This window comes from Sapajus apella, unplaced genomic scaffold (genome assembly GCF_009761245.1).
Source record: "Sapajus apella isolate SASKATOON/1434 unplaced genomic scaffold, GSC_monkey_1.0 scaffold12, whole genome shotgun sequence".
Classification (NCBI taxonomy): Eukaryota; Metazoa; Chordata; class Mammalia; order Primates; family Cebidae; genus Sapajus; species Sapajus apella.
The window spans coordinates 25,293,023-25,318,600 of NW_022436952.1; the positions used below are offsets into that span (position 1 = coordinate 25,293,023).

Genomic DNA, 25,578 nt, shown 5'->3' on the forward strand with positions numbered 1-25,578 from the left:
GGGGACGGGTGCTGAGTGATGGTCAAGCTGCAGAACAGCTGGGTGGGCAGTTCACGCCCCCCAACGTGCTCAGGGAGTGGGTGGTTTCAGCTAGAGAGAGTGACAGTGAATGGCAGCCGCGCGAGAGTCACAGCTGGGCAGCTTGGCCACCCCAGACTGACGGGGTCAGGAGGGGGACCCCCCCCACCGCACTTGACACAAAAGAGCCCAGAGCCCCGGAGAGATGAAGGGGGTGGAGCTGGGGGCATCTGGTTCCCCAGACACTCTCCTCTCCGCTCCCCAATCCTAAGGGACTGCTGTCCCCTGAAGAGGCTGGGGGAGCGAGGAGACGAGCTCCAGTCTTATTCCAGGAAGTGGTCTGCGTGGACTGTGGCCACCACCTGCCCCTACTCATCAGCAGCCCACAAACATTCACACGACCCCTCCCTCTCGTGCCACCTAACGCCCCTCAGTTGGCGGGCAGCTAAGTCCCCACGGGCGGAGGGGGGGTCCGATGGACACCTTTCCCCCTCTGCCTGCCCAAGTCCTGAGCGGAGGGGGGCAGGCCCGCCGGCTGCTCCGTGCGGGGAAACCCCGCTCTCCCTCGGTCCAACCCCACCGGGGCCCGAGCCCGAGGGGCGCTCGCGCGGCCGCCCCTCCCCCACGCACCCCTCCCCCACGCCGCCGTCCGGCCGCCAGGGTCTCCGCGGTCCCTCGCTCGGCCAGGGAGGGGGCCCTGGCTTCGCCTCGGCCGTTTCCTGCCTACCCCCTCCCCGCCGAGGGTAAAAAAAAAACCCTCCTCCTCCTCCTCCCCCGAAAGCCGCGACCGAGTGGCCCGGTCCGCGCGCGCAGCTCGCGCCCGGCGCTCTCCAGCCGGGGTGGCGGCGGCGGCGGCGGTGGCGGCGGTGGTGGTGGCGGCGGGGGAGGGGTGCAGCGGGAGAGGGGAGGAGGCCTGGCCCCGCGGTCGCGGCCGCCACCGACCGCCCGTACCGCCGCAGGGCCACGGGCCCGAGCCCCGGATTCCCGCCCCGGATTCGCCTCGGCTCGGCCGCGCGGTGGGTGTCTCGCCCCCGCCCGGCTTCGCGCGCCCGCGGCTCCCACTTGGGCTTGGGGGGTAGTCGGGCGGCCGCTTACCTGGCGGCGGGGGCGGCGGCGGCGGCGGGGGCAGCGGTGGCGGCGGCGGCGGCGGCGGCGGGAAGAGGTGGCAGCCGGGGGGGCTGTGGCGGTCGCGGCCCCGGTCGTGGCCCGGCCCGCGCCCGAGTACTCCCTCGTCATCGTCCTCCTCATCGTCCTCGTCGGCCGCCTCCACCTCCTCCTCCTCCTCGTCGCCCTCTTCTTCCTCCTCTTCTTCCTCCTCCGACACCACCATCTCCTCCTCCTCCTCCTCCTCGTCCCTCAGAGGGGAAGCCATCCTGTGGCTCTGGCCCCCCCACCACCCCCCCACCCACCGCCCGCCCGCCTCCCCCACCGCTACCACCACCTCCTCCTCCTCCTCCTCCTCCTCCTCCTCGGCGGCGGCGTCCTCCTCCTCCTCACCTCCTCCCCCAGCCCCCCAAACCCCCGGGCCACCCCCCTCCGAAACCCCCACCCTCGGGGCCGCCGTCTGAGGAGGGGGGCCAAACCACCCCCAAAAATTGTCTTGGAAAAAAATTGAGGAAAGACTTTTTTTCCTTCTCTCTTTCCTCCCAAGAGAACAAGAAAGGGGGATTTAAAATATATATATATATATATACATATATATGTGTGTATATATATAAAAGTTTTCGACTTCTCTCTGCCCCCCTCTCCGTTGCTTTAAATATATTTAAATTCTGAGGGGGGCGCTCAGAAATATTTCTCAGAGCTGAGGCACTAAGATGGCCGCCTTGAAATTATTTTTAAAACAACCCCCCCTCCAGCACCGCCACCCCCTCCATAAAGAAAAGGAGAGGGGGGAAAATCCCCTTTTCAAACAAAATGGCTGGCTTAATATTTCATTTTTCACCCCCCCATTCTCCTCCCTGTTACACCCCCATCTCCAAGCCTCTACCCAGAAACCCACAAATTTCTCCTTTTTCATAACTGATTAGTGCACAGATTAATAGAGATATTTTCCTTGTGTACTGAAGTGTGTGTGTGTGTCTGTGTGTCTGTGTGTGTTGGGGGGGCATGAAGGATTTCTGCATAAAACAAAAATGGCTGCTGTGACTAACTCCCCCCTTATAAAAAATATTTGAGGGGGGGCATTAATCAGTACTCATGCTCAGTCTGACATCAGCATAAATTGTTAAAGGTTAACTAGTTAGATACTAGTCCAACTAGATTTAATTTTTTTTCTTTTCTTTACTAGTCTCTTCCTCCCCACCTCCCTTCTCTAAAGAAAAGCTTTTTTTTTTTTTTGAATACTTCAGAAGGGAGTGGTTTGATGTGAAGGTTTTTTTTCCCCTTCAGGCATTGAAAAGGAAAAAGATGAAATATATGTTTATATATAACTCTGTTTCTACATACCTCATTGAAGTCACAACGCATTTAATTGTGTACAGATCTTTTAAATGAGAAGCGGGACTGGATTTTTTTCTCCTTTCTTTAAAAAAAGTGATAGAAATCCTAGTGACTTTTGGGGGAGAGATATGAATAGATACGATGATTGAGTTTTTTTCAAAGGAGTCCATGTTTGATTCTCCCCTTTACCCAGCCTTTTCAGTGATTTATAATTGTTGTAAATTTTATCTTTACTCTTTTCCCCCTTTCCCTTGCTTTCCCCTCCTCCAATTGCTAGAATGTAAAATTCAACTGACTTGAGAGATTAATTTGGGGGTAAATAGGACAAATTTTTAGGATAAAGAGGAAAGAGTCAAATCTGAAGATGGTGAAATTATGTGCTCTTTTCTTTCATTTCAGTATATTCGCCTTCCTCCATGATCTCCAACATTATCCGATAAAGTAGAAGCAACCGAGGTACCGTGAAAAAGAAAGGAACCGGGACTGAGAAAAAGCAGAGGTAGGGGCTACACTCAGGCGTTTTCATCTAACTTTCTGACCTGTGATTTCCAACTGTACCCCAGTGTTTATGGTAAAGTAGTACTAGGAATTGGACAGTTGGAAAGGAGTCCAGAAGTAGCTTTCTCATACAGAGATTTGCTCAGAGAGGTCTAGACAGAAAATGATCCTTGCCAAATGGAGCAAAAGAAGGGCAAATAGCTCAGTGCTACCCTCTTTCATTCTTGTTGACCCTTTCTTACTCTAGCTTCCTCTCATTCCTTTGATCTCCCTTTGCCCCTTCCCTTGCTTCCTATTCCATGCCTGCGGAATCATTTCTGGGTTATTCCTCTACCTCTCCAGTGTAACTGCTGGCCACCCATCTTCGGCTGTGCTCAGGAGCACCTGAGAGGGAGGGGTAGGTGGGCAGCAACCAGAAAGTATTACTGGGAATATGATGCCCATTTTTGTTTATGAAGCGAAAATGTTCCTTATTAGTGCTCCACTCCCCACACTAATGCACTGTACTGGGTGTTGGTTTCCATCCTTTTTTTTTTTTTTTTTTTTTTCAACCTGGCCTTTGGAATTCTCTTGCTTCTGTTCCCACATCATTCTGTACTAAGTCTAACTCCTCCTCCTCTTCCAGTCGATCTTGCTCTCCTGTCTTCTTTCTCAGTCTCTTTACGAGTTCATCTGGGTATCCCCTTCTTTCTATGTGTGGGCTTCTCTCTGTTGATATCTTTGTTTTTAACTGAGACTATCATTCTCATCCCTTGGACCCGCAGGCTCTGTCACCTCTAAGTGACTTTCCATCTCTGTCTTCTTTCTGCTTACTTCTGTCTTCCAGTCTCTGACTGCGTGTGGCTCTTCCTCCTGTGTGCCTGACTCCCCCTCTTTCTGGCCCCTTCTGTGTGTGTCTGTGGATCGTACTGTGTCTGGGAAGAGTGTTTCCACGTGTATGTGGGCCACGCAGCGCGAATCATGTGCGCTGCAGCCTCTCTGCCTCTGTGCCCTCTCCCTGTACTGAGAGCCTCTGCCTGCCACATGTTCTATGATCTGCAGGTGCAGGTGGCTAAAGGTGGCCATGTGCATCCCTATACAAACATTTGTCATTTTGTCTCTTGAGTGTGCTTTGCATGTGGATTTGCTAATTTGCCTTATTCTCCCTCTCCTTGTCCATCCCGCTTTCTGCCTGTCTGCATCTCTTTCCTGTTCATTTTCTCTCTCTCTCTCTCTCTCCCCCCTAACCTCTTGATTTTTCTTCTTCTCTCCTTGTTTTTGCCTCCCTCTTTACCTGCTTGCTCCTGTTATGGTGTCTGCCTGCCTGCCTGCCTGTCTGCTCCTCCCTGACTGGCTGGCAGCCTCTTTTTCCTCTCTGGTTGTCTGTCTGCTTCTCTGGCTGTTTGCCCACCACTCTCTCTCTAGCCATCTGTCTCCCCGCCTGCCTGTCTCTATCACTTTTTTAGCTTGCATCTCTTGGTTTGTCTACCTTCCAGGCCCTGCCACGGCACCCCATCTTGGTTTGCCTCTTATCCTGCCCTTCTGCTTGTTCCTTTTCTTATTTATTGCCTGTTATTCATTTTCCCTTCCCTCCCTTGGGGTCTGTCTTGCCTGTCTACCCTGTATGCTGCTATCCCACCGTTTAATGCTTTTCTCTTTTTAGTCTTCGTACTTACTGCTTTTTCTTCCTTTGCTTCTTCTCTGCCAACATCCCATCAATGGAGATAGTCTCTCTCCCCTAAACTTCTCAGGAACCCCTTTGCCTCAAAGTCTTATCTGCCTTCTTGCCACATCCCCTGCCCTGCCTTCTCTCATGTTTGCCTTTATTTCAGTGATCTCTTTTTCTGTTTCTGGTTCCTCAGACAGTCTGCCTGCCTCAGTCTTTTTGCCATTTTCCCAGTCTCTTGCTGCCTTCCTGCCTTTTTGCTGTCTGTCTGCTCAGCAGGCTCTTGCTGTCCACATCTCTTCTTGCTTTTTTCTTTTCTTTTGTTTCTTTTTCCCAGTTAACTTTTAAACAGGTAGTACCTACTTATGGTACAACATTTAAAAGTATAGAAAGTGGACTGTGAAAAGTAAGCCTCTCTCCCATTCTTCTCCCCTAGTCCCCAAGTTCCTCTCCCCAGAAGCAGCCACTGTTTCACATTTCCTGGATCCTGCTCCAGAGAAGAGTCTACACATAGACACATCTCTTTGCTTGCTTGCTTTTGCTTGTGTTTTGCTGTACTTCTCCCTACTTTTCTTCCAGTTTTTCCAGATGCTCCTTCCTCTGTAAGTCTGTCAGTACTCCTAACTAACTTGGCTGGGCTTGCCTTTTTTGTCATTTTGATTCTGCCAAGTGCTACCCAAGGCACTTGTCTTTTTGATTGATTAGTTGCTGGTTGCATGCTTTTACTACCAGTACCTGAGGAGTGCTCAGGAAGGCTTTACTCTCTCCAAATGTAGACTACTCTGTGTGGTAAGTTGTCTTGATGACAGCAAGACATCTTTGTTGGTCTCTTCATCACTGAAATATGTATTGGAGAAGGCATGAAAGCACTGGTTGTACTAAAAAGTACCATATAAATATAGGTACAGTTAATAAGTAACAGTAAACTCAGCTTACATGCACACAGAGTCTATAGACGACTTCCCTGCTTTTCTCACTTAGTCTATGTGAATCATTTAAGGGCAGCTGAATCTAGATCCTTTTATGTTGTTGAGCTAGGCCTAAGAAGTTTGTCTTCCTCCTAGTCTAAAAAGCTTTGCTCCTGATTAAAACTTTTTTCCTTTTTCATCCCACCTTCTGGCTCCACTCACATGCTACCTTAGAGACATTTTATAACTCTTTGAGGGAGACAAAGACACAGCCTCTAACCAGGTCTCTTTCAGAAAGATGATCATAAAACTTCTACACACAATACACTGTTCTTTCATTTCTGCTTTTTTACTGCCTGTTTTCCTGAGTTTAACTGTTTCATCCTCTATCTTTATGTCTCTCCACTCTTTGCCTCTTTCCCTCTTACTTCTCTTTTCTTGTTTTTTTCTTATCTGTCTGTCTTGGTCTCTGTTCTAGCCTCTCTTTCTGATTGGCCCTCTCCCCTTTCTTCTGTCTGATTGGCCTGTATCCTTCCATCACCCCATCTGTCTGCTGGATTCTCCCTCTGCCTGCAATAATGTATGTGATAGCACTTTATAAATTATAAAGCACTGTGTTGTATAAACCACTATTATCACTTTGTCTTCCTTCTTACCTTATTTTTTTCTTCCTTTATCTGTCTTTCCTTCTTCTCTCTTTAGCTCTCTCTCTGCCTGTCTGCATCCCTTTTGGTGATTTTGCCTGTCTTCTCTGTCAGTCATTCTCCATTCTCTCCCTGCCAGCCTATTTTTCTGCCATCCCTCTTCTCTGTCTACTCAGTTCTTGGGTCTCCCTTTCTGTGTTTCCAGGTTTTGCTATATTTCTTTTGCCTATCTGTTCTCTCTGTCCTTAGGCCTTTTATCTGTGCCTGTGTGTCTCACTGTCTCTAGCTGCTTGTCTCCCTGCCTGTCACTTTCATTGTGAGGCATCAGTCTCTGCCTTCTTCTGTCTTTCAGTACTTCAAAAAATAAAAATTACGTAAAAAATTTACATTCCTTATGATTAATTGGTAGAGGAGAATATGTTTTGGTTTTAATGAGAAGACTATTAAAGGTGAGAACAAAGAACTCAAATATTCAGCTGTCAAATGCAAATGAAGAAAAAATTTTAAAGGACTCTTAAGCTAAGAATAAGCTTATTTAATGCAAAAGTAAGAAAGATATCTAAAGCATAGTTTCTAACCTTTTAGGATCGTAGAAAGTTGGAAACTTTCCCCAGAAAAAATAATACACACAAAATATCACATATGTTTTCATGGCATTGTGAATACCCTGAAGTCTTTGACCCCAGGCTAAAACTCTGATGTGGGGAACCAATTATAATCAGTGATAGAGCACAGATATGTGCTCATACAACAAGCAGATTAAAAGACTGAAAAAATAATTGCAGTCTATGATTTTCTACTCAAGAAGATGTTAAAGAGATTCCTAACTGTATTTTGGATTATGTAGGTTAGTGATAATAATGAAAGACATGTAAATACTCAGGATATTCTAGACCTAATCATAGCATTTTAGAGATGGAAGGTCTTGCAAATCAGTGGTTCTCAAATGGCTAAGTGAGGTTCCACATGTCCTTTCCTGAAAAAGCCTGTTCTTCATTCTGAGAGGATGTATTTCTGATATATATTTTTATGTAGAATAAACATAGTACATATTATATTTATGTAGGATAACTGTATATATGCTTAATTTTATATTATAAATTATAATGTTACATGTTATTAAATATACATATACATGCACATATTTATAATGTTAAAAACTTCCTTTCTAAAGCTGAGATAGATCTGTATGGCAGAATGTCTGTGAGTAGATCTTAGTGGGGAGGGGAGAGAAAAAGAATAAGAAAATGACTTTTTATATTTACTGTACGGTCTGAAAATTTTCAACACATACTTCTTTTATAATTATAAAACATTTTAAATATCTTTTTATGAGACGGAGTTTTGCTCTTGTTGCCCAGACTGGAGTGCAATGGCTCAATCTTGGCTCACTGCAACCACCACTTCCTGAGTTCAAGCCATTCTCCTGGCTCAGCCTCCTGAGTAGCTAGGATTTCAGGCACCTGCCACCATGCCAGGCTAATTTTTTGTATTTTTAGCAGAGACAGGATTTTACCACGTTGGCCAGGGTGATCTCCTGACCTCAGGTGATCCAGCCATCTCGGCCTCCCAAAGTGCTGGGATTATGAGTTTTGTTGTTCTTAATGTCCTTACTCAGCACAATAAAAAGTCAGCAACCCTGTGTTGATCACTAACGTTTTTTTTTTTTTTACATTTTATTGATCATTAAAATCTAAAAGTCTAGGATCTACTGCTTTAACCTGTTCTTGATTTCATCAAGGAGGAAACTTCAGTCATTCATATATTATTTTCAGGATTTGCCATATTATTTTCTTTAAATCACTCACTTTTCTTAAATGAATGTGCTTTAAAAGGTAAATTTTAGCCGGGCGTGGTGGCTCACGCTTGTAATCCCAGCACTTTGGGAGGCCGAGGCGGGTGGATCACGAGGTCAAGAGATCGAGACCATCCTGGTCAACATGGTGAAACCCCGTCTCTACTAAAAATACAAAAAATTAGCTGGGCATGGTGGCGCGTGCCTGTAATCCCAGCTACTCAGGAGGCTGAGGCAGGAGAATTGCCTGAACCCAGGAGGCGGAGGTTGCGGTGAGCCGAGATCTCGCCATTGCACTCCAGCCTGGGTAACAAGAGCGAAACTCCGTCTCCAAAAAAAAAAAAAAAAAAAAGGTAAATTTTATATTGCTAGAAATAATATCCATAAATCTTTGATTTGATATGGTAACTATGTTTTTCTTCCTAATTAAAAGGCACATAATTATTAAAATAAAAATCAATAAAAGTAAAAGCATCTTGCATGCTACTGATAATATAGGTACATATTTTAGAAAACATCACTTTAATCTAATTTTATAGGTATAAAAACTGGGGCCTAGATATTGAAAGGATTATTTATATAAGATCAAGTTAGTAGTTAGAGATAGAATCAAGACTTGAACTTTTATCTTTCAGCTTCCAGTCTAGTGTTCTTCTACTATATACTACATGAGTTCTAAGTAAATGAGATGTCCTATAGTTTTAAAGGACACTAATATGTGAAACTGATGGTCACAAATATTACTGTTATTAACTGTAACAACTATACCACAGAACTAGCAAAGGGTAATTTAATTGTATCTATTATATTTATAAACTTAGTGTTTTTTGACACAGAGTTCCACTTCTCACCATTTACTCTAGAGAAACAGTCACCATACATGTGCATAGGGTGACATTACAGAGCAGTTCATTACAACATTGTTTGTAACAGCAAAAAACTGGAAACACCCTGAATCTCCGATGGTAAGGAATAGCTAAACTATACAGCAATTAAGAAAAAACAGTTACTGGGGCACATGTTCTCAGAATTTCCTGGGGCTGTGTCACAGGCCATTAAAAAGAAAAGGAAGCTGGTCGTGGTGTCTCATGTGTGTAATCCCAACATTTTGGGAGGCTGAGGGAAGTAGATCACCTGGGGTCAGGAGTTCGAGACCATCCTGGCCAACACGGTGAAACCCCGTCTCTACTAAAAATACAAAAATTAGCCGGGTGTGGTGGCGCATGCCTGTAATTCCAGCTACTCGGGAGGCAGAGACAGAAGAATTGTTTGAACCCGGGAAGTGGAGATTGCAATGAGCTGAGATCACGCCACTGCACTCCAGCTTGGGCAACAGAACGAGACTCCATCTCAAAAAAAAAAGAAGAAAAGAAAAAGAAAAATGAGTTACTTCTATATGGAGAGACATGGTTAATATATTGTTGAATGGAAGAAAACAAGTTGTAACATAATATGTTATGACATCACTTAGTTTACTTATGTTTAAAGAAATTAAAACAATAATTTTTTTTTTTTTTTTTTGAGACAGAGTTTCACTCATGTTACCTAGGCTGGAGTGCAATGGCGCGATCTCGGCTCACCACAACCTCCGCCTCCTGGGTTCAGGCAATTCTCCTGCCTCAGCCTCCTGAGTAGCTGGGATTACAGGCACGCACCACCATGCCCAGCTAATTTTTTTTTTTTGTATTTTTAGTAGAGACGGGGTTTCACCATGTTAACCAGGATGGTCTCGATCTCTTGACCTCGTGATCCACCCGCCTCAGCCTCCCAAAGTGCTGGGATTACAGGCTTGAGCCACCGCGCCCGGCCAATAATATTTTTACTGATACATTTATTTGGATTTAAATGCCTTTAAAAATTCTGGAAGTGGCTGGGCGCAGTGGCTCACACCTGTTATCCCAGCACTTTGGGCAGCCGAGGCTGGTGGATCACCTGAAGTCAGGAGTTTGAGACCAGCCTGACCAACATGGTGAACCCTATCTCTACTAAAAATACAAAATTAGCTGGGTGTGGTGGTGCACGCCTGTAATCCCAGCTATTTGGGAGGCTGAGGCAGGAGAATTGCTTGAACCCAGGAGGCAGAGGTTGCAGTGAGCCAAGATTGTGCTATTGCACTCCAGCCTAGGCAACAAAAGCAAAACTCCGTCTCAAAAAAAAAAAAAAATGCTGGAAGTATACATACCAAACTGGTAACATAGGTTACTTTGGGGAAAGAATAGTCAAGGGGGATTGTTTGCTTTGTTGATAAAGTATTTATTACTTATGTAAACAAAATTAAGTAGCTTCATTGATTACATTAGCAACTGGAGTCAAATGGGATAAAAAGTAGCCTGACTTCTCTAAAGAAATAATTACTCATGAATCTCTAGTTCTTTGAAGTGAAAAATGTGTAAGCAAAGTACAGTCAATAGGATGTAATGTAGTTAGGGTTTTTAAAACATTAGTGAGGTTTCACTTTAAAGAATAATTAAAATATGAGAGGGCAAAAGGGAAGGTATAGAAGAGCATATATAATATGGTAACATTTATGAAAGAAATAAATATGTGAATATCCATAGAATATTCTGGGAAGAATATACAGGAAACTACAGTAGTTGTCACTGGGAAGAGGAAATTATTTTTTCATTGTACATCTTATAAAGCAATTTGAAATTTTTTTACTGACCAAGAGATTGGCTAGGTGAAGGGAGGAGGGACATTTTTTTTTTTTTGAGATGGAGTCTCACTCTATCCCCCAGGCTGGAGTGCAGTGGCATGATCTCAGCTCACTGCAACCTCCGACTCCCAAGTTTAAGCGATTCTCCTGCCTCAGCCTCGCAAGTAGCTGGGATTACCATTGTGTGCCACCACACCCAGCTAATTTTTGTATTTTTAGTAGAGATGGGGTTTCACCATGTTGGTCAGGCTAGTCTTGAATTCTTGACCTCGTGATCCGCCTGCCTCTGCCTCCCAAAGTGCTGGGATTACAGGTGTGAGCCTCTGTGCCCGGCTGATGGACATTTTTTGAGATAAGACATAAACAGACATAAAAACTTAAGTAACAGTATATGATTGTGATGATGGTTATGGGTTGTAAAATCAGCACTCAGAGAAGAAAGCTCTTTCTTGGTTGGGAGGGGGGAAACAAGTAAATAACTTTCTATATAGTTGCATTTGAGGTTAGCTCCCACATAACTGAAATTCATATAGCACTGAGGAAGAAAAAGGGCAGTTTAGGTGGGATAAGAAAGAATTTAGGCCTGGGGCCGGTGGCCCACGCCTGTAATCCCAGCACTTTGGGAGGCTGAGGTGGGCGGATCACCTGAAGTTGGGAGTTTGAGACCAGCCTGGCCAACGTGGAGAAACCCTGTCTCTATTAAAAGTACAAAATTAGCCGGTCGAGAGTCTGAGGCAGGAGAATCACTTGAAGCCGAGAGGCAGAGGTTGTGGGGAGCCAAGATGGTACCATTGCACTCCAGCCTGGGTGACAAGAGCAAAACTCCGTCTAAAAAAAAAAAAAAAGAATTTAGTAGGTAGTATGTAGACCCTATATGGCTGGAGTGGTAAGTTCATGATATGTTATAGTAGGAGTTGGTACCTCTTTAAATGGTAGGACTTGATAGTTTATCAAGTGAATAGTAGAGGCCAGAACCTTGGGGGAACTTTGAAGGATGGCGTGCGGAGAGGAGAAGCCAAAGAAAAATAAGTTGTTCAAGTGGTGGGTGTACCAGGTAGTGTTATGATGGTAGAGTAAGAAGATACTTTTGGAAGGAAGGCACCATCATTGATGCCAGATGCTTCATGGGAATCAAGAAGAGTACAAACTGACAGTTCCTCAAAAAGTTAAATATAGAATTACCATATGACCTAGCAATTCCAATACTAAGTATATACCCAAGATAATTGAATCATATGTCCACAAATCATATGTCCATAAAGTTGTACATGAATCTTCATAGAAGCATTATTCATAATATAGCCAAAAAGTTGTAAACAGCCAAAATATCCATCAACTGGTGATGGATAAATATACTATATCCATGCAATGGAATATTATTCAGCCATAAAAAGGAATGAAGTACTGATAAATGCTACAAGATGGATGAACCTTTGAAACATTATGCTTAGTTAGAGAAGTTAGACATACAAGGCCACATATTATTTGATTCCATTTGTATGAAATGTCCAGAATAGGCAAATTCCTAGAGAGAGTAGATAAGTGGTTGCACAGGTTTCAGGGGAGGGAAGAATAGGAGTGACTGCTAATGGGTATGGGGTTTCTTTTTGGGGTGACAGAAATGTCTGGAATCTGGATCATGGTGATAGTTGCACAGCTGTGTGAATATACTAAAAACTCCTGCATTATCTTTAAAATGGTGAATAAGGTATATTAATTCTATCGGAAAAAAAAAGTTTTTTTCATTCAAACCAGCCAGTTACAGTGACTCACACTTATACAATCCCAGAGCGCTTCGGGAGGCCAAGAGAGAAGGATCACTTGAGGCCAGGAGTTTAACACCAGCCTGACCAACACAGCAAGACTCCATCTCTACAAAAAAAGTTTAAAAATTAGCCAGGCATGGTGGCTCGTGCCTGTAGTCCTACCTACTCAGGAAACTGAGGCAGGAGGAGAGCTAAGCCCAGGAGTTGGAGCCTGCAGTGAGCCATGATTATGCCACTGCACTGCAGCCTGAGCAACACAGTGAGACTCTATCTCAAAAAAAGAAAAAAGAAAAGAAAAAAAAACAGTATAAACCAAGAAAAGTATTGTACTTGGCATTTGGTCACCTTTAAGGCCAGGTTTAACGAGGAAATAGCTATCAATTAAGGATTATGGGAAACCATTAAAATGTTACTTACAGAGGGTTTTTGTTTGTTTGTTTGTTTGTTTTGTTTTAGAGACAGGGTCTTGCTCTGTCATTCAGGCTGGAGTGCAGTGGCATGATCATAGCTCACTGCAGCCTGGAACTCCTAGGTTCAAGCTTTCCTCCTGCCTCAGCCTCCCAAGTAGCTGGACTACAGGCACACACCACCACAACTGGCTAATTTTAACATTTTTTTGTAGAGATGGGATCTCGCTGAAGTTCAAACTGGTCTTGAACTTCTGGCCTCAAGCGATCCTCCCACCAGTGGCCTTCCAAAGTGCTGGGATTATAGGTGTGAGCCACCACGCTCAACCTTTTTTTTTTTCTTTTGAGACAGAGTTTTGCTCTTATTGCCCAGGCTGGAGTGCAGTGGAACAGTCTCGGCTCACTGGGACCTCCACCTTGTGGTTCAAGGGATTCTCCTGCCTCAGCCTCCTAGGTAGCTGGGATTACAGGTGCCTGCCACCACACTCAGCTAATTTTTTGTATTTTTAGTATTTCACCATGTTGGCCAGGCTGGTATTGAACTCCTGACCTCAGGTGATCCACCCGCCTGGGCCTCCCAAAGTTCTGGGATTACAGGTGTGAGCCACTGCGCCTGGCTAATTCTTTATCTCTACTGTTGCTTCCAGATTTCCTCATCTGTGTAAGAAGCCCCTATTTCGTTAAGGCTGCAGCAGTCTTGCTGTGTACTCTTTGCCTTCTCTTCCTCACTGTTATCTACTTACCTCCTGACATTTCCTTCATTCATTGAAGACTGACACCTGGCTTAGTCCTGCCATCATCTTATGTGACCTTAGGATCCACATGAATGATTTATTCATCACCTGGACTTTTTGGTCCCTTGATCCCCTTATTTCCAGAGACCTTTCTAGCCATCCCACTTCTGGCCCCATCTCTGGACTTCCTTTTGAAATATTAAATTCAAAGCCCCAACTTGGGCCACAACACTCTGTCCTTCTAGCACCCTCATTTCCTTCTACTCTTTATTCTTGGACCCATGAGACACTGTAGTCCCTTAACTCCTCATTTTCTCCTAATCAGCTATACCATCTTCACCTCTCTTCCTATCCAGCTTAATTTCATGATCTATCATTTTAACCACTCTCCTGCCCCTGTCTAGGTGCCCTCTTATTTTCCTTCCTGCAAACCCCTGGCCTTGTTTCACTTTGTTTGCTTGTTTATACCCAGGATGCAAATAACGGCTGAAAAACACCATGACCATTCAGACCAGTGTCTCTGCTCAGGAATCCTTTTTCTTAGTCAGCTTTCTTTTAGTTCTCCACAGTGACTTCCTCAAAACCTCCTTATACTAGTTCATGTTAAAGAACAGGATACATATGTTCATTCTAATACCATAATAAATAGAAAATCTTATCTACTTCCAGGAGATAATCATATGAGAACACCCTTGAAATTCCAACACTCAACTATATATTTAACTCTATTCTTATTTGTCCTTTTAGCCTTTCCTCCTGTCCTGTCTGAAGCTAATCCCTATATTTGGGGTCTTGGTCTCACCCCTGCCACCTTCTCAGGGACCAGTGGTTACCAGTGATCCTCTAACTCATTCCTTTATTTCCCATTCCACTTGCTCTTTCCCAGCCACATTAAAGTGTGCTCAAATCTTATCTTTGAAAGCAATGCTCCGGACCCCTTTAGGGGCCACCTTACCCCTCTGTGTCCATTCACAGCCAAGCTTCTTGAAATAATTAACTGCCCTCAGTGTCTACTTGCCTACTCATTTTCCAGCCCTCTGCCCCTACTCCAGCTGCTTTCGTCAAACTACCAACAACCTCCTGGTGGCTAAAATCAGAGGACGTTCTTAGTTCTTAACTTGACCACCCCCTTTTGAAATAGAATTTTCTTGACTTCTGTAGTTTCACATTCCTAGTTTTTCCCTTGCCTCTCTGGCTCCTCCTTGTCAGTCCACCTTCAAAGAGGCAGTGCTATGTTTATTAGCGGTCAGCCATGGTACGTAACAACCTGGACTTGGGAGATAGGTCTGGGTTCATATGCTGCTTCCACTTTTCAGAGTTTCCGTTTCTTTAACTAAAATAGCAACATGTAAGTCTTTTTGTGAAGCCCTAATATTGCAGTCAGTGGAATGATACATTGAAGGTCCTTAGTACTGTTTGACACACAGTAAGTAGGCATGCACTAAACTTCCCTTACTCTCCAGGCTTATAATAAGTGCCCTCCTGTGTGCTACCATATTATCCTTGATCTTTCTCATTAGGCTCTCATTAGTGGGCCAAAGGATTGTTGATAAATAATGATGCATAATCGATAAATGGAAAACTATTTGTGAAAATATAAAAGGTGGATCCTTACAATTTACTAAACTAGTTTTAAGATGGATTAGTGACATTAAAAAGAAAACATTAATTCTGCTCAATTCAGCAAGATCAAAAAGATTTTTAGAGAATGAGAATGAGATATAAAAAGTGTGGATTAATATTTTTCTAATCTTGGGGGTGAAAAAGGCCTTAAGCATACAACAAGCATCAACCATAAAGGAAAATATGGATAGATTTAACTCAGTGAAACTAAATTTTACTATATAAGAAAACATCATAAAGTAAACGACTAGCTAGGAAAATATTTGTGCCATTTAGGACAAACCATTTATTCAGTAAATACTATATGATCTACTAGAGCTCAGAGATAACAGAAGCTACTCTAGCTCAGAAAGATACTTTATCCAGGAAACTAGGAATTACAAAATTGTTGGAAGAGCCAAAGAAGAACTAAAGACTGGGTTTCCAGAGTGACAAGAACATTGTAAGGACAGACATGGTGGCTCACGCCTGTAATCCCAGCACTTTGGGATGCCAAGGTGGGTGGATCACTTTGAGGTCAGGAGTTCAAGACCATCCTGGCCAACATAGTGAAACCTCATCACTACTAAAAATGCAAAAAATAACCAGGCATCATGGTGCACGCCTATAATCCCAGCTACTCAGGAAGCTGAGGCAAGAGAATTGCTTGAACTCGGGAGGTGGAGGTGGCAGTGAGCCGAGATTGCACCATTGCACTCCAGCCTGGACGACAGAGCAAGACTCCACCTCAACAAAAAAAGAAAGAAAGAAAAGAAAACGAGCATTTTAGAACTGGCCCACCAGAGATCTACTTCCTGTTTCTGCTGTGATCAAGAAGCTACTAGGGTGGGGTACTGGCTCCAGGATTACTCCAACATTGTATAATAGCAGGAGGAAGGGGGTAGAAAGGAAGATAGTGAGCTAGCGTGTTATTGATGAAATAAAGATGTCATAGAAATCAATAAGAAAAAGACCAATAAAATATAAAAATAGTAAAGTGTATGTACAAAAGATGAACAATAGGATGCTGATTGCTGACTTTTATTGAGTTTTACTGTATGTCCAGAACCTATCTAAATACTTAATATATACTAACTCACTTACTCCTTTCAATAACCTTATAAAGTAGAAACTATCCCAATACCCATTTTACAGATGAGGAAACAGAGATAAAGGGAGGTTAAATATCTTGCCCAAGGTCAGAGCTATTGAGAGGTAGGCATTTATACCCAAACTCATGGACCATGGTAGACCTGAAAAAAAAGAAAAAATTGGAATGATGTGATGGCTCAAGAATTGGACATTGGTAATAGGAATTGATAAAGAAGCTGGCTTGAAGAGGGTGTAATGAATTTGTTTCTAGATGTGCTTAGCTTGATATGATGGTGTGGCATCCTTTTAGAAATAATTTCTGGCTGGGTGTGGTGGCTCATGCCTGTAATCTCTACACTTTGGGAGGCTGGGGTGGGTGGATCACTTGAGCCCAGGAGTTCAAGACCAGCATGGACAACATAGTGAGACCCTGTTTCTACAAAATTAAATATTTTTTTTCCTTGAGACAGAGTCTTGCTCTGTCACCCCTGAGCTGGAGTGCAGTACTGTGATCTCAGCTCACTGAAACATCCACCTTCTGGGTTCAAGTGATTCTCCTGCCTCAGCCTCCCGAGTAGCTAGGATTACAGGCATGCGCCACTGCGCCTGGCTAATTTTTTTTTTTTTTTAGTAGAGACAGGGTTTCACTATATTGGCCAGGCTGGTCTCCCGTTGGCCAGGCTGGTCTCAATCTCAGGTGATCTGCCCACCTTGGCCTCCCAGAGTGCTGGGATTACAGGTGTGAGCCACTGCGCCTGGCCAAAATAAATACATTTTAAAATAAAACTAACTCAACTTCTGAGCTATGGAATAGTTCTCTGTACCTCCAGTAGCTAATAAAGGACCCAAATACTGCAATATCTGATCTGCTCATCCTTCTATTGCTTCCTTTTAGCTAAATCTTTTTCCGTGTTCTCATTGAGTAACGGATATCATCTTAATCAGAAGGAGGAAGATGTAAGCCCAAAATTGTTGTGTTTGCCTTCTGCAAGTTTTTTAGATCTGCTTTTTAAAAATTTTTCTTTTTTATTTTATTTTTGAAACAGAGTCTTTCTCTGTCACCCAGGCTGGAGTGTAGTTGTGTGATCTCAGCTTACTGCAGCAACTGCCTCCCAGGCTCAAGCAATCTTCCCACTTCAGCTTCTGGAGTAGCTGGGACCATAAGCACAGGTGCCACCATGCCCAGCTGTAGATCTGCTTTGATAGACCACTGTGATGGAAGCTGAATTGTCCTATACAAAATGGCAAAAACCAAACACTTTTTCCCTTTTGACATTGCTTTTTAACAATTTTTTTTTTTTTTTTTTTTGAGACGGAGTTTCGCTCTTATTGCCCAGGCTGGAGTGCAATGGCGCGATCTCGGCTCACCGCAACCTCCGCCTCCTGGGTTCAGGCAATTCTCATGCCTCAGCCTCCTGAGTAGCTGAGATTACAGGCACGCACCACCATGCCCAGTTAATTTTTTGTATTTTTAGTAGAGACGGGGTTTCACCATGTTGACCAGGATGGTCTCGATCTCTTGACCTCGTGATCCACCCGCCTCGGCCTCCCAAAGTGCTGGGATTACAGGCATGAGCCACCGCGCCCGGCCAACAATTTCTTAATAGTTTTAAGAAACATCCAGCCAGCTAGATGTTTTTCATCTGTTTTCAAGCCCCAGTTGCTCCAGCAGAATTGCACACTTTTCCCAGCTGGTTAACCTTTAGGTTATAAAATTTGTCATGGGAAATGTTAACTCACACTGGCTTCCTCCTAACCCTTCACTTGCTCTTGGGCCCTTTCATCATCTAGCACTCTATAAAGAAAAATCTTTTCTTTTTTGAGACGAGGTCTTGCTCTGTCTCCCAGGCTATAGTGCAATGGCGCCATCTCAGCTCACTGCAACCTCCACCTCCCCAAGTTCAAGTGATTCTCCTGCCTCAGCCTCCCAAGTAGCTGGGGATGGTCAAGAGATCGAGACCATCCTGGTCAACGTGGTGAAACCCCGTCTCTACTAAAAATACAAAAAATTAACTGGGCATGGTGGCGTGTGCCTGTAATCCCAGCTACTCAGGAGGCTGAGGTAAGAGAATTGCCTGAACCCAGGAGGCGGAGGTTGCGGTGAGCCGAGATCGCGCCATTGCACTCCAGCCTGGGTAACAAGAGCGAAACTCCGTCTCAAAAACAAAAAAAAAAAATCAACTTATATTTATAAGATTCTATATTCCAAAACTGTAGAACTTCTAAAGTGTATCCCAGAGTCAGTAATAAAGTTATCCACTCACTTTATTAGAGAAAGAGTTTGAGCTTTGGTGTAAAAAAGGTAGCACCAGGAATCCAAGCTGTTGCCACTAAAGAACTATGACTCTGGGCAAGTTGTTTATTCTTCAAGTCTCAGCTCCTTCATCTGTAAAACAGCGATATTAATGGCTGTCTCAAAGGGTTGTGGTGAGGGTTAAGTGAGCTCTAACTTACATAAAGCACTGGCTACAATGATACTCAATAGTTGGTAGCTGTTATTCTAAACCATCGAGTTTACTGTTAGCACTCCTGTCTTCAGAGATTCACTTAAGATGATGGCAAGGTGAGAAGATTCACAACCTGAGTTATGAATAGCACCTTAAACTGCTTTAGGAGCAAAGGACTGACTTTAGTTACTCTTCTCCCAGTAGCTGGCCCCATTCCCTTGCTTTCCATCACTGTATAAAGAACCTCAATTCTGGCATGATATGAAACAAACCATATTGTACTTGACTCAAAAACTTCTCCTAATGGAGGAACAAACACGATTGTTAGGTTGGAAACTGAGTATTAGTCACAGATAGTGTCTGTTAATTTTCTAATCATGACAGATGTTACCTGGATGCTGAAAAATGCCAACTTTCAAAATCCTGAGGGGAGGACCCATTACTAAATAAAGAATGGCTAGCACAAGGAATGGGAAAGAAAATGAAGGTTTTCTGAGTGTCTTTTCCAAGGACTCTTCATAGCGCTGGGCAGGTTCCCATACCCTAATTAATCTTCTCAACAATACTATAAGGTAGCATCTTTTTAGGGTGACCATGTGCTGGGTCTTGCCTGTTGCCCTGCTGTCACCTTACTTTCTATTATCTGTACTTTAAGGTTGAAGGAATCTAAAGGAAGGTATTTTGTGCATGGTTATAAAGCCAGTACACTCCTTTCTGCAGCTGGATTTCTTCTAAGAATATCCCATGCCTACCTTGTCCAGCTACAGCCTGGCTTCTCTAACAAAGCCACCTTGACCTGCTGTTTGCTAAATCCATGGTCACTCAGGGCTTCATCTTACTGGACGTGTGTGCAGCACTTGATAGTGTTTACCACTCCCTTCTCTTCCATGCTCTCTCTTTGACTTCCATGGCAACATTCCCTGCTTGGCCTCTTTCACCTCTCTAGCCTTCCTTTCCAGTGTCCTTTTCTCCTCCCCTCCCTTTGATAGTGTTCCTCCCCAAAACTCTGCTTAATTTACACTTTGCCCTTAAGGGGATCTGATCTTTGACTGGCTACAGTTACTATCTGCTAATAATTCCCTCACCTAGAACTCTAGCCCAGAGCTGTCTTTCAGGATGCAGTCCTATATATCCAGTAAGATCTGGACATGTGCCTGCATGCCCCAGAGTTACCTCATATAGCTAACTAAAAATTCATCACTTTCCTTCCCAAAGTCCTCTTCCAGCAGTCCCTTTTTCTGCCAGTGGACTCACCATCCAGGCCAGACACAGGTGTCATCCTTGACTCCTCCCTTTGTCTTAGACCCCTGCCCAAATTATCAAGTCCTGCAATTCTCTCTTAACTTTAGTTGATTTTCTCCGATCTCCACTGCCACTAACGTAGTTCTGGTTGCCTTCGGCTCTCTCCTGGACTACTGCATTAGCGCCAGTCTCTCTGTCTCCACTTTCCCTCCTTCATTTCCTTCTCTCTTGACATTGTGGTCAAGTCACCTTTTTAAAATGCAAATATGATCATGGGATTCTCTCTATAAAACCCTTAACTCTGGGCTGGGCATAGCGGCTCATGTCTGTAATCCCAGCACTTTGGGAGGCCAAGGCAGGTGGATCGTGAAGTAAAGAGCTTGAGACCAGCCTGGCCAACATGGTGAAACCCTGTCTCTACTAAAAATACAAAAATTAGCCCATTGTGGTGGCAGGCACCTGTAATCCCAGCTACTCGGGAGGCCGAGGCAGGAGAATTGCTTGAACCCGGGAGGTGGAGGTTGCAGTGAGCCAAGATCGTGCCATTGCACTCTGGCCTGGGCAACAAGAGCAAGACTCTGTCTCAAAAAACAAAAACAAAAAAAAAACACTTAAGTTTGAATTGTACACTGTAAAAGTGTGAATATTATGGTATGTGAATTATGTTTCAATTAGAAAAAAAAAACCTGGTTTACAAAGCCTTCTGTGATTTGGTCTGGCTCAACATCTCTCACTGGCTGCCCTCCCCTTGCCTCCCATGTTCATCTTAACTTTACCATGCTGCAGTTCCTTCTGCCTGCAAGCTATCCATACTCTCTCAAATCTATGTTTGCATTTCCTATTTATTCTGGGCAGGAAGCATTCTCTCCTCCACCTATCCCTTGTCCTCTTCCTCTCCACTTGACTGACTCCTCCTTGTCCTTTAAACCTTAGTTTGAGATGATACTTCCCCAGAAGGCTTGATTCCCCACCCCCTCCCTCAGGACTGGGTTAGGTGCTCCTGATATGTGTTTCATACTTAGCTCTTTTGTAGCATTCACCAACTATTTGTTCATTCTATATTTATTGAGTGACTGCTCTGGGCTGGGCACTGGGTTAGATGCTGGGTGTTTCACAAATAAGCTATGTGGTCCCTGGCCCCATGATGCTTACAGTCTAAGAAGGGAAGAAAATGGACATTTAACAGTGAATTATTGTAAATATTTAATTATAATTATGAAGTTTCAGAGCACCCTGGGGAGGGCGCATTACGGGACTTGACATAATTGTAGGTATCAGAGAAAGTGTCATGTAAGCAACTTTAAGGAGCCAGGTGGCCAACTGAAGAGTGGCGGGTAGAGTGTTGCATGCCGAGGAACAACAGGTAAGAAGGCTCTGACACAGCCGGGCGCGGTGGCTCAAGCCTGTAATCCCAGCACTTTGGGAGGCCGAGGCGGGTGGATCACGAGGTCAAGAGATCGAGACCATCCTGGTCAACATGGTGAAACCCCGTCTCTACTAAAAATATAAAAAATCAGCTGGGCATGGTGACGCGTGCCTGTAATCCCAGCTACTCAGGAGGCTGAGGCAGGGGAATTGCCTGAACCCAGGAGGCGGAGGTTGCGGTGAGCCGAGATCGCGCCATTGCACTCCAGCCAGGGTAACAAGAGCGAAACTCCGTCTAAAAAAAAAAAAAAAAGAAGGCTCTGACACAAAGCTTTGGGGGCATTTCAGAAACTGAAAGGCCAACCTGGGAGACAAAGAAGAGCCCGGAAGAGCCAAATCTTACCTTCTGGATTAGGGTTTCTAAGCTCGTCTTAAGAGAAGTAGGTTGTCTTTGAAGACTTTTAACATGGGAACTTTAAAAGTTCCCCTGGGTACCGTGTAAATAATGAAGCAGGATGACAAGTTAAGAGACTCACAAACTTTCATGACTCTCCCACTAAACTGTAAGCTTCTAGAGGGCAGAAAAAGGTAGCACCAGGAATCCAAGCTGTTGCCACTAAATAACTATGACTCTGGGCAAGTTGTTTATTCTTCAAGTCTCAGCTCCTTCATCTGTAAAACAGCGATATTAATGGCTGTCTCAAAGGGTTGTGGTGAGGGTTAAGTGAGCTAACTTACGTAAAGCACTGGCTACAATGATACTCAATAATGGGTAGCTGTTATTCCAAACCATCGAGTTTACTGTTAGCACTCCTCTCTTCAGAGATTCACTTAAGATGATTACAAGGTGAGAAGATTATTTTTTATATCCACAGTTTCCAGGACTTTGCCTGACAGATGCTCAGTATCATTTTAATGAATAGGATAAATGATAGGGCCAAGATTCTAACCTAGGCTTTCAAGAAAGGCTCAGCTCAAGTATCAATGCCATATCTCCCTTACACACAACCCTTCAAAGACCATTTCTCCACTCCACCCTAGACAGGGCTGGATACTCCCCCTTTTACCTCCAGTGCATCTCTGGTGGATTGTATTTTCTAAATATGGCCACAATAATGTCTCACATCCCATGTGTTCTTACAGTGTAATTTTGAGACTCTTCCCACTGAGAGGTGGGAGCTAGTTCCCTCCCCTTGGAATTGAGGCTAGGTCATATGATTCAGCTTCCTCTTGGTTCTCTTGGGATGCTGTTCTTAGAACCCAGCCACAATGCTGTGAGGAAGCCCAAACTGCCCTGTGCAGAGGCCCACATGGAGAAGAAATGATAGTCGGCATTAAGTTGAGAATTATGTGAGTGAGCCATCTTGAAAGTGGATCCTCTGGATCCCAGCATTTCACACCTTTTGGAGTAGAAGTGAGCTGTCCCTGCTGAACCCTACCCATATTGCAAATTCATTGGCAAAATATGCAGTGATAGGTAACTAGAATAGCATCCCATGTTTGACATGCAGGGTGGCGGTATGTTAGTTGGATGGGCCATGACTACCTTGGTACTTATTAGTTGCATGACTTTTGGCAAGTTACTTAACCTCATCTCTGCTTTCGTGTCATTTTTCAGTATAAAAATAGCCTTAAGTTTGTTGGGAGGGTTAATGTTGGTAAATGCAGCTCTACAGGTAATACAGATTAGTCATGTAAGCATCTCCTCAGACATGCCTCTGACCATTCAACCATTACTCTCATATGATTCTGTTTGTCTTTATAGTACTTTCACTATATTAATCATATGCTTCTATATATGTATATGTATGTACAGGGTGAGCATTCCTAATCAGAAACCCAAAATGCTCCTAAATCTGAAACTTTTGGATGCCTGCATGACACCACAAGTAGAAAATTCTACACATAAGTACTTAACACAAACTTTGTTTCATGCACACAATTTTTTTTTTTTTTGAGATGGAGTCTCACCCTGTTGCCCAGGCTGGAGTGCAGTGGGGTGATCTTGGCTCGCTGTAGCCTCTACCTCCTGGGTTGAAGCAGTTCTGCCTCAGCATCCCGAGTAGCTGAGATTACAGGCACCTGTCACACACCTGGCTAATTTTTGTATTTTTAGTAGAGACAGGGTTTCACCAACAGGTTTCACATGTTGGCCAGGCTTATCTTGGCCTCAAGTGATCCTTCCGCCTCATAAGTGTTGGGATTACAGGCATGAGCTACCATACCCAGCCCAGGCACACAATTATTTAAAATATTGGCCAGGCATGGTGGCTCACATTTATAATCCCAAAACTTTGGGAAGCCTAGGGAGGAGGATTGCTTGAGGGCAGGAGTTTGAGGCCAGCTTGGGCAACATAAGAAGACCCTGTTTCTAAAAAAATAAAAAATTAGCCAGGCATGGTGGTGCTACTCTGAGGCAGAAGGTTGCCTGAGCTCAGGAGTTTGAGGTTACAGTGAGTTGTGATCATACCACTGCACTCGGGCCTTTACTGCTTTGATGGATTTGCTTCACTTACTCATTTACCAGCATTTTGGGTTTTTCTTTGTAGCGCTTCTGGTGTGCCCAGAATACCTAGTATTTGGGCTGCATATCTATTTGATTTTGAATCCTTAATCTTTGGCTTCCAAGATGAAGATCATTCAGGTTGCAAATTCTGTGTGCTTTCTTACAGCAAAACCATGTGCTCTTACTGATCCATCATCAAGTGGCTGTTCTCCCAACAGCAGGACATCCATGTGGACTCCCTAAACTTAGCTGTGGGGCTGGATGCATTAACCTTACTCTGATGTATGATTGGATGTTATAGTATCAATACCAAATGATGGATCCCCTTACTCAGCTCCAAAGTACATACAGCCAGATCAACATTTGGCACAGTAGTAAAACGCTTGAGACTAGCCATAAATTTAGCCCCAAAGGTTAAAGCTTTAGGAATTTCTGTCATGGGTTGCCATGGTTCTGCCACAGGTTGAGGCAGACCATTGAGACAGGTGCCAGAATATTGGGACCACATTGTATTGTCACTTTTGATATTTTACTTTTGAGGCTCTTTAAATGATTGTTGTGTGTGTGTGTGTGTGTATGCTATTTCAGGAGTAGGAGTAGGGGGTTGGGCTATTTGGAGAAGCTGATGGAAATTAAAGCACTCTTTTCCCAAAATAATACACATCAACACACACACACACACACACACACACACAGAGTATTCAGAAACAGTTTAGGATGGCCAGGTTAATAATCCACCTTTGACTTGCCATGAGGGTAGCAACTTTTTCTATACCATAATTTAGTTCTTTATCATGTACTATTCTCATTTATCTTTTCGTGTGTGCGTGCTTTATCCCAGTGAGCAGGCAAGCTTCCTACAAGGAACATATGCCTCTTTATGACCTCCAGTGATGTGTGCATGTAGGGACCTCACCTGGGGAAATGTTGCCAGTTGAGTCCTTTGAAGCTGCTGTGTTTCACTGAGGACAGGCAGCCTTCCCTTCAGCATTCCATCCTCCACCCACCACCCTCCAACACAAAACAGATTACCACAAGAGGACTTGGACCCTGCGTTCATGTTCTGTTTGCTTTCTAGGTTTTAGGCTAAAGCATATTTACATACTCCTCATGCAAATATCCACTTGGCTATTTAGAGAACAAAGCAGTGCCAACTGGAAAGTTTTGGGTTTTTTTTTTTAAGTCTTAATAAATGAATGCATTCTATTATTTAAATATTTATGATGTGTTTATTCCTTTATCACCTCCATACTTCACCCCATGAACTCCCATACCTGTAATCAGGACCCCCTTTTTGTTCTATCCCATGAATTCTCTAACTGCACTCCTTTCCTGGCATGTGCTTGTGCCAAAAAAAGCAGGCATAAGCCTGATGCTAATAGAATGGCAGCCATGTGGTTTTTCCTTTTTTTTCCTGGTCCTTCCCTCCCTCTTATAAATCTACAGGGCCACCTTTCAATCCTAACTTTGGAAGGGTTTTCCCATCTCCAGGCTGGTCTCCTTGACTGGCTAGGTAATTACAGCCACCTGGTGGCCATATGGGGAAATGACAGACGGATTGCTCCCAAAATATCTGGTGAGACCCTCGTTTTTTTGAGTTTTGCTCTTGTTGCCCAAGCTGGAGTGCAATGGCGCTATCTCGGCTCACTGCAACCTGCGCCTCCCGGGTTCAAGTGATTCTCCTGCCTCAGCCTCCCAAATAGCTGGGATTACAGGCGCATGCCACCATGCACAGCTAATTTTTTGTATTTTTAGTAGAAATGGGGCTTCACCATGTTGGCCAGACTGGTCTCAAACTCCTGACCTCAGGT

The 25,578-nt window shown here is 44.0% G+C and overlaps 3 protein-coding genes across 16 annotated transcripts in view; 1 reads left to right on the forward strand and 2 right to left on the reverse strand.

The window, feature by feature from the left end:
* CHD3 (chromodomain helicase DNA binding protein 3) overlaps window positions 1-2,545 on the reverse strand; it is a 28,421-nt gene extending 25,876 nt beyond the window's left edge. For 12 of the 13 annotated variants that reach the window (XM_032280416.1, XM_032280409.1, XM_032280405.1 and 9 more), the window contains exon 1: window positions 1,114-1,421. In XM_032280416.1, the coding sequence (XP_032136307.1) occupies window positions 1,114-1,390 (277 nt within the window). In that variant the 5' untranslated portion in view covers window positions 1,391-1,421. Of the gene's footprint in view, window positions 1-1,113; window positions 1,422-2,466 lie in introns of those variants that run through there. The other variant, XM_032280406.1, reaches the window with a different exon arrangement.
* Window positions 90-25,151, forward strand: LOC116553183 (translation initiation factor IF-2-like). The gene is made up of 3 exons (XM_032280423.1): window positions 90-1,034; window positions 2,860-2,959; window positions 23,934-25,151. Exons 1-2 carry the CDS (start codon window positions 494-496, stop codon window positions 2,898-2,900), a joined length of 582 nt encoding a protein of 193 aa, XP_032136314.1. The 5' UTR covers window positions 90-493; the 3' UTR covers window positions 2,901-2,959; window positions 23,934-25,151.
* The window catches only part of LOC116553182 (cytochrome b5 domain-containing protein 1), a 30,564-nt gene continuing 7,330 nt past the window's right edge, over window positions 2,345-25,578 (reverse strand). The window contains exon 5 of one of the 2 annotated variants that reach the window (XM_032280421.1): window positions 2,345-2,542. In XM_032280421.1, the coding sequence (XP_032136312.1) occupies window positions 2,507-2,542 (36 nt within the window). In that variant the 3' untranslated portion in view covers window positions 2,345-2,506. Of the gene's footprint in view, window positions 2,543-21,578; window positions 21,934-25,578 lie in introns of those variants that run through there. The other variant, XM_032280422.1, reaches the window with a different exon arrangement.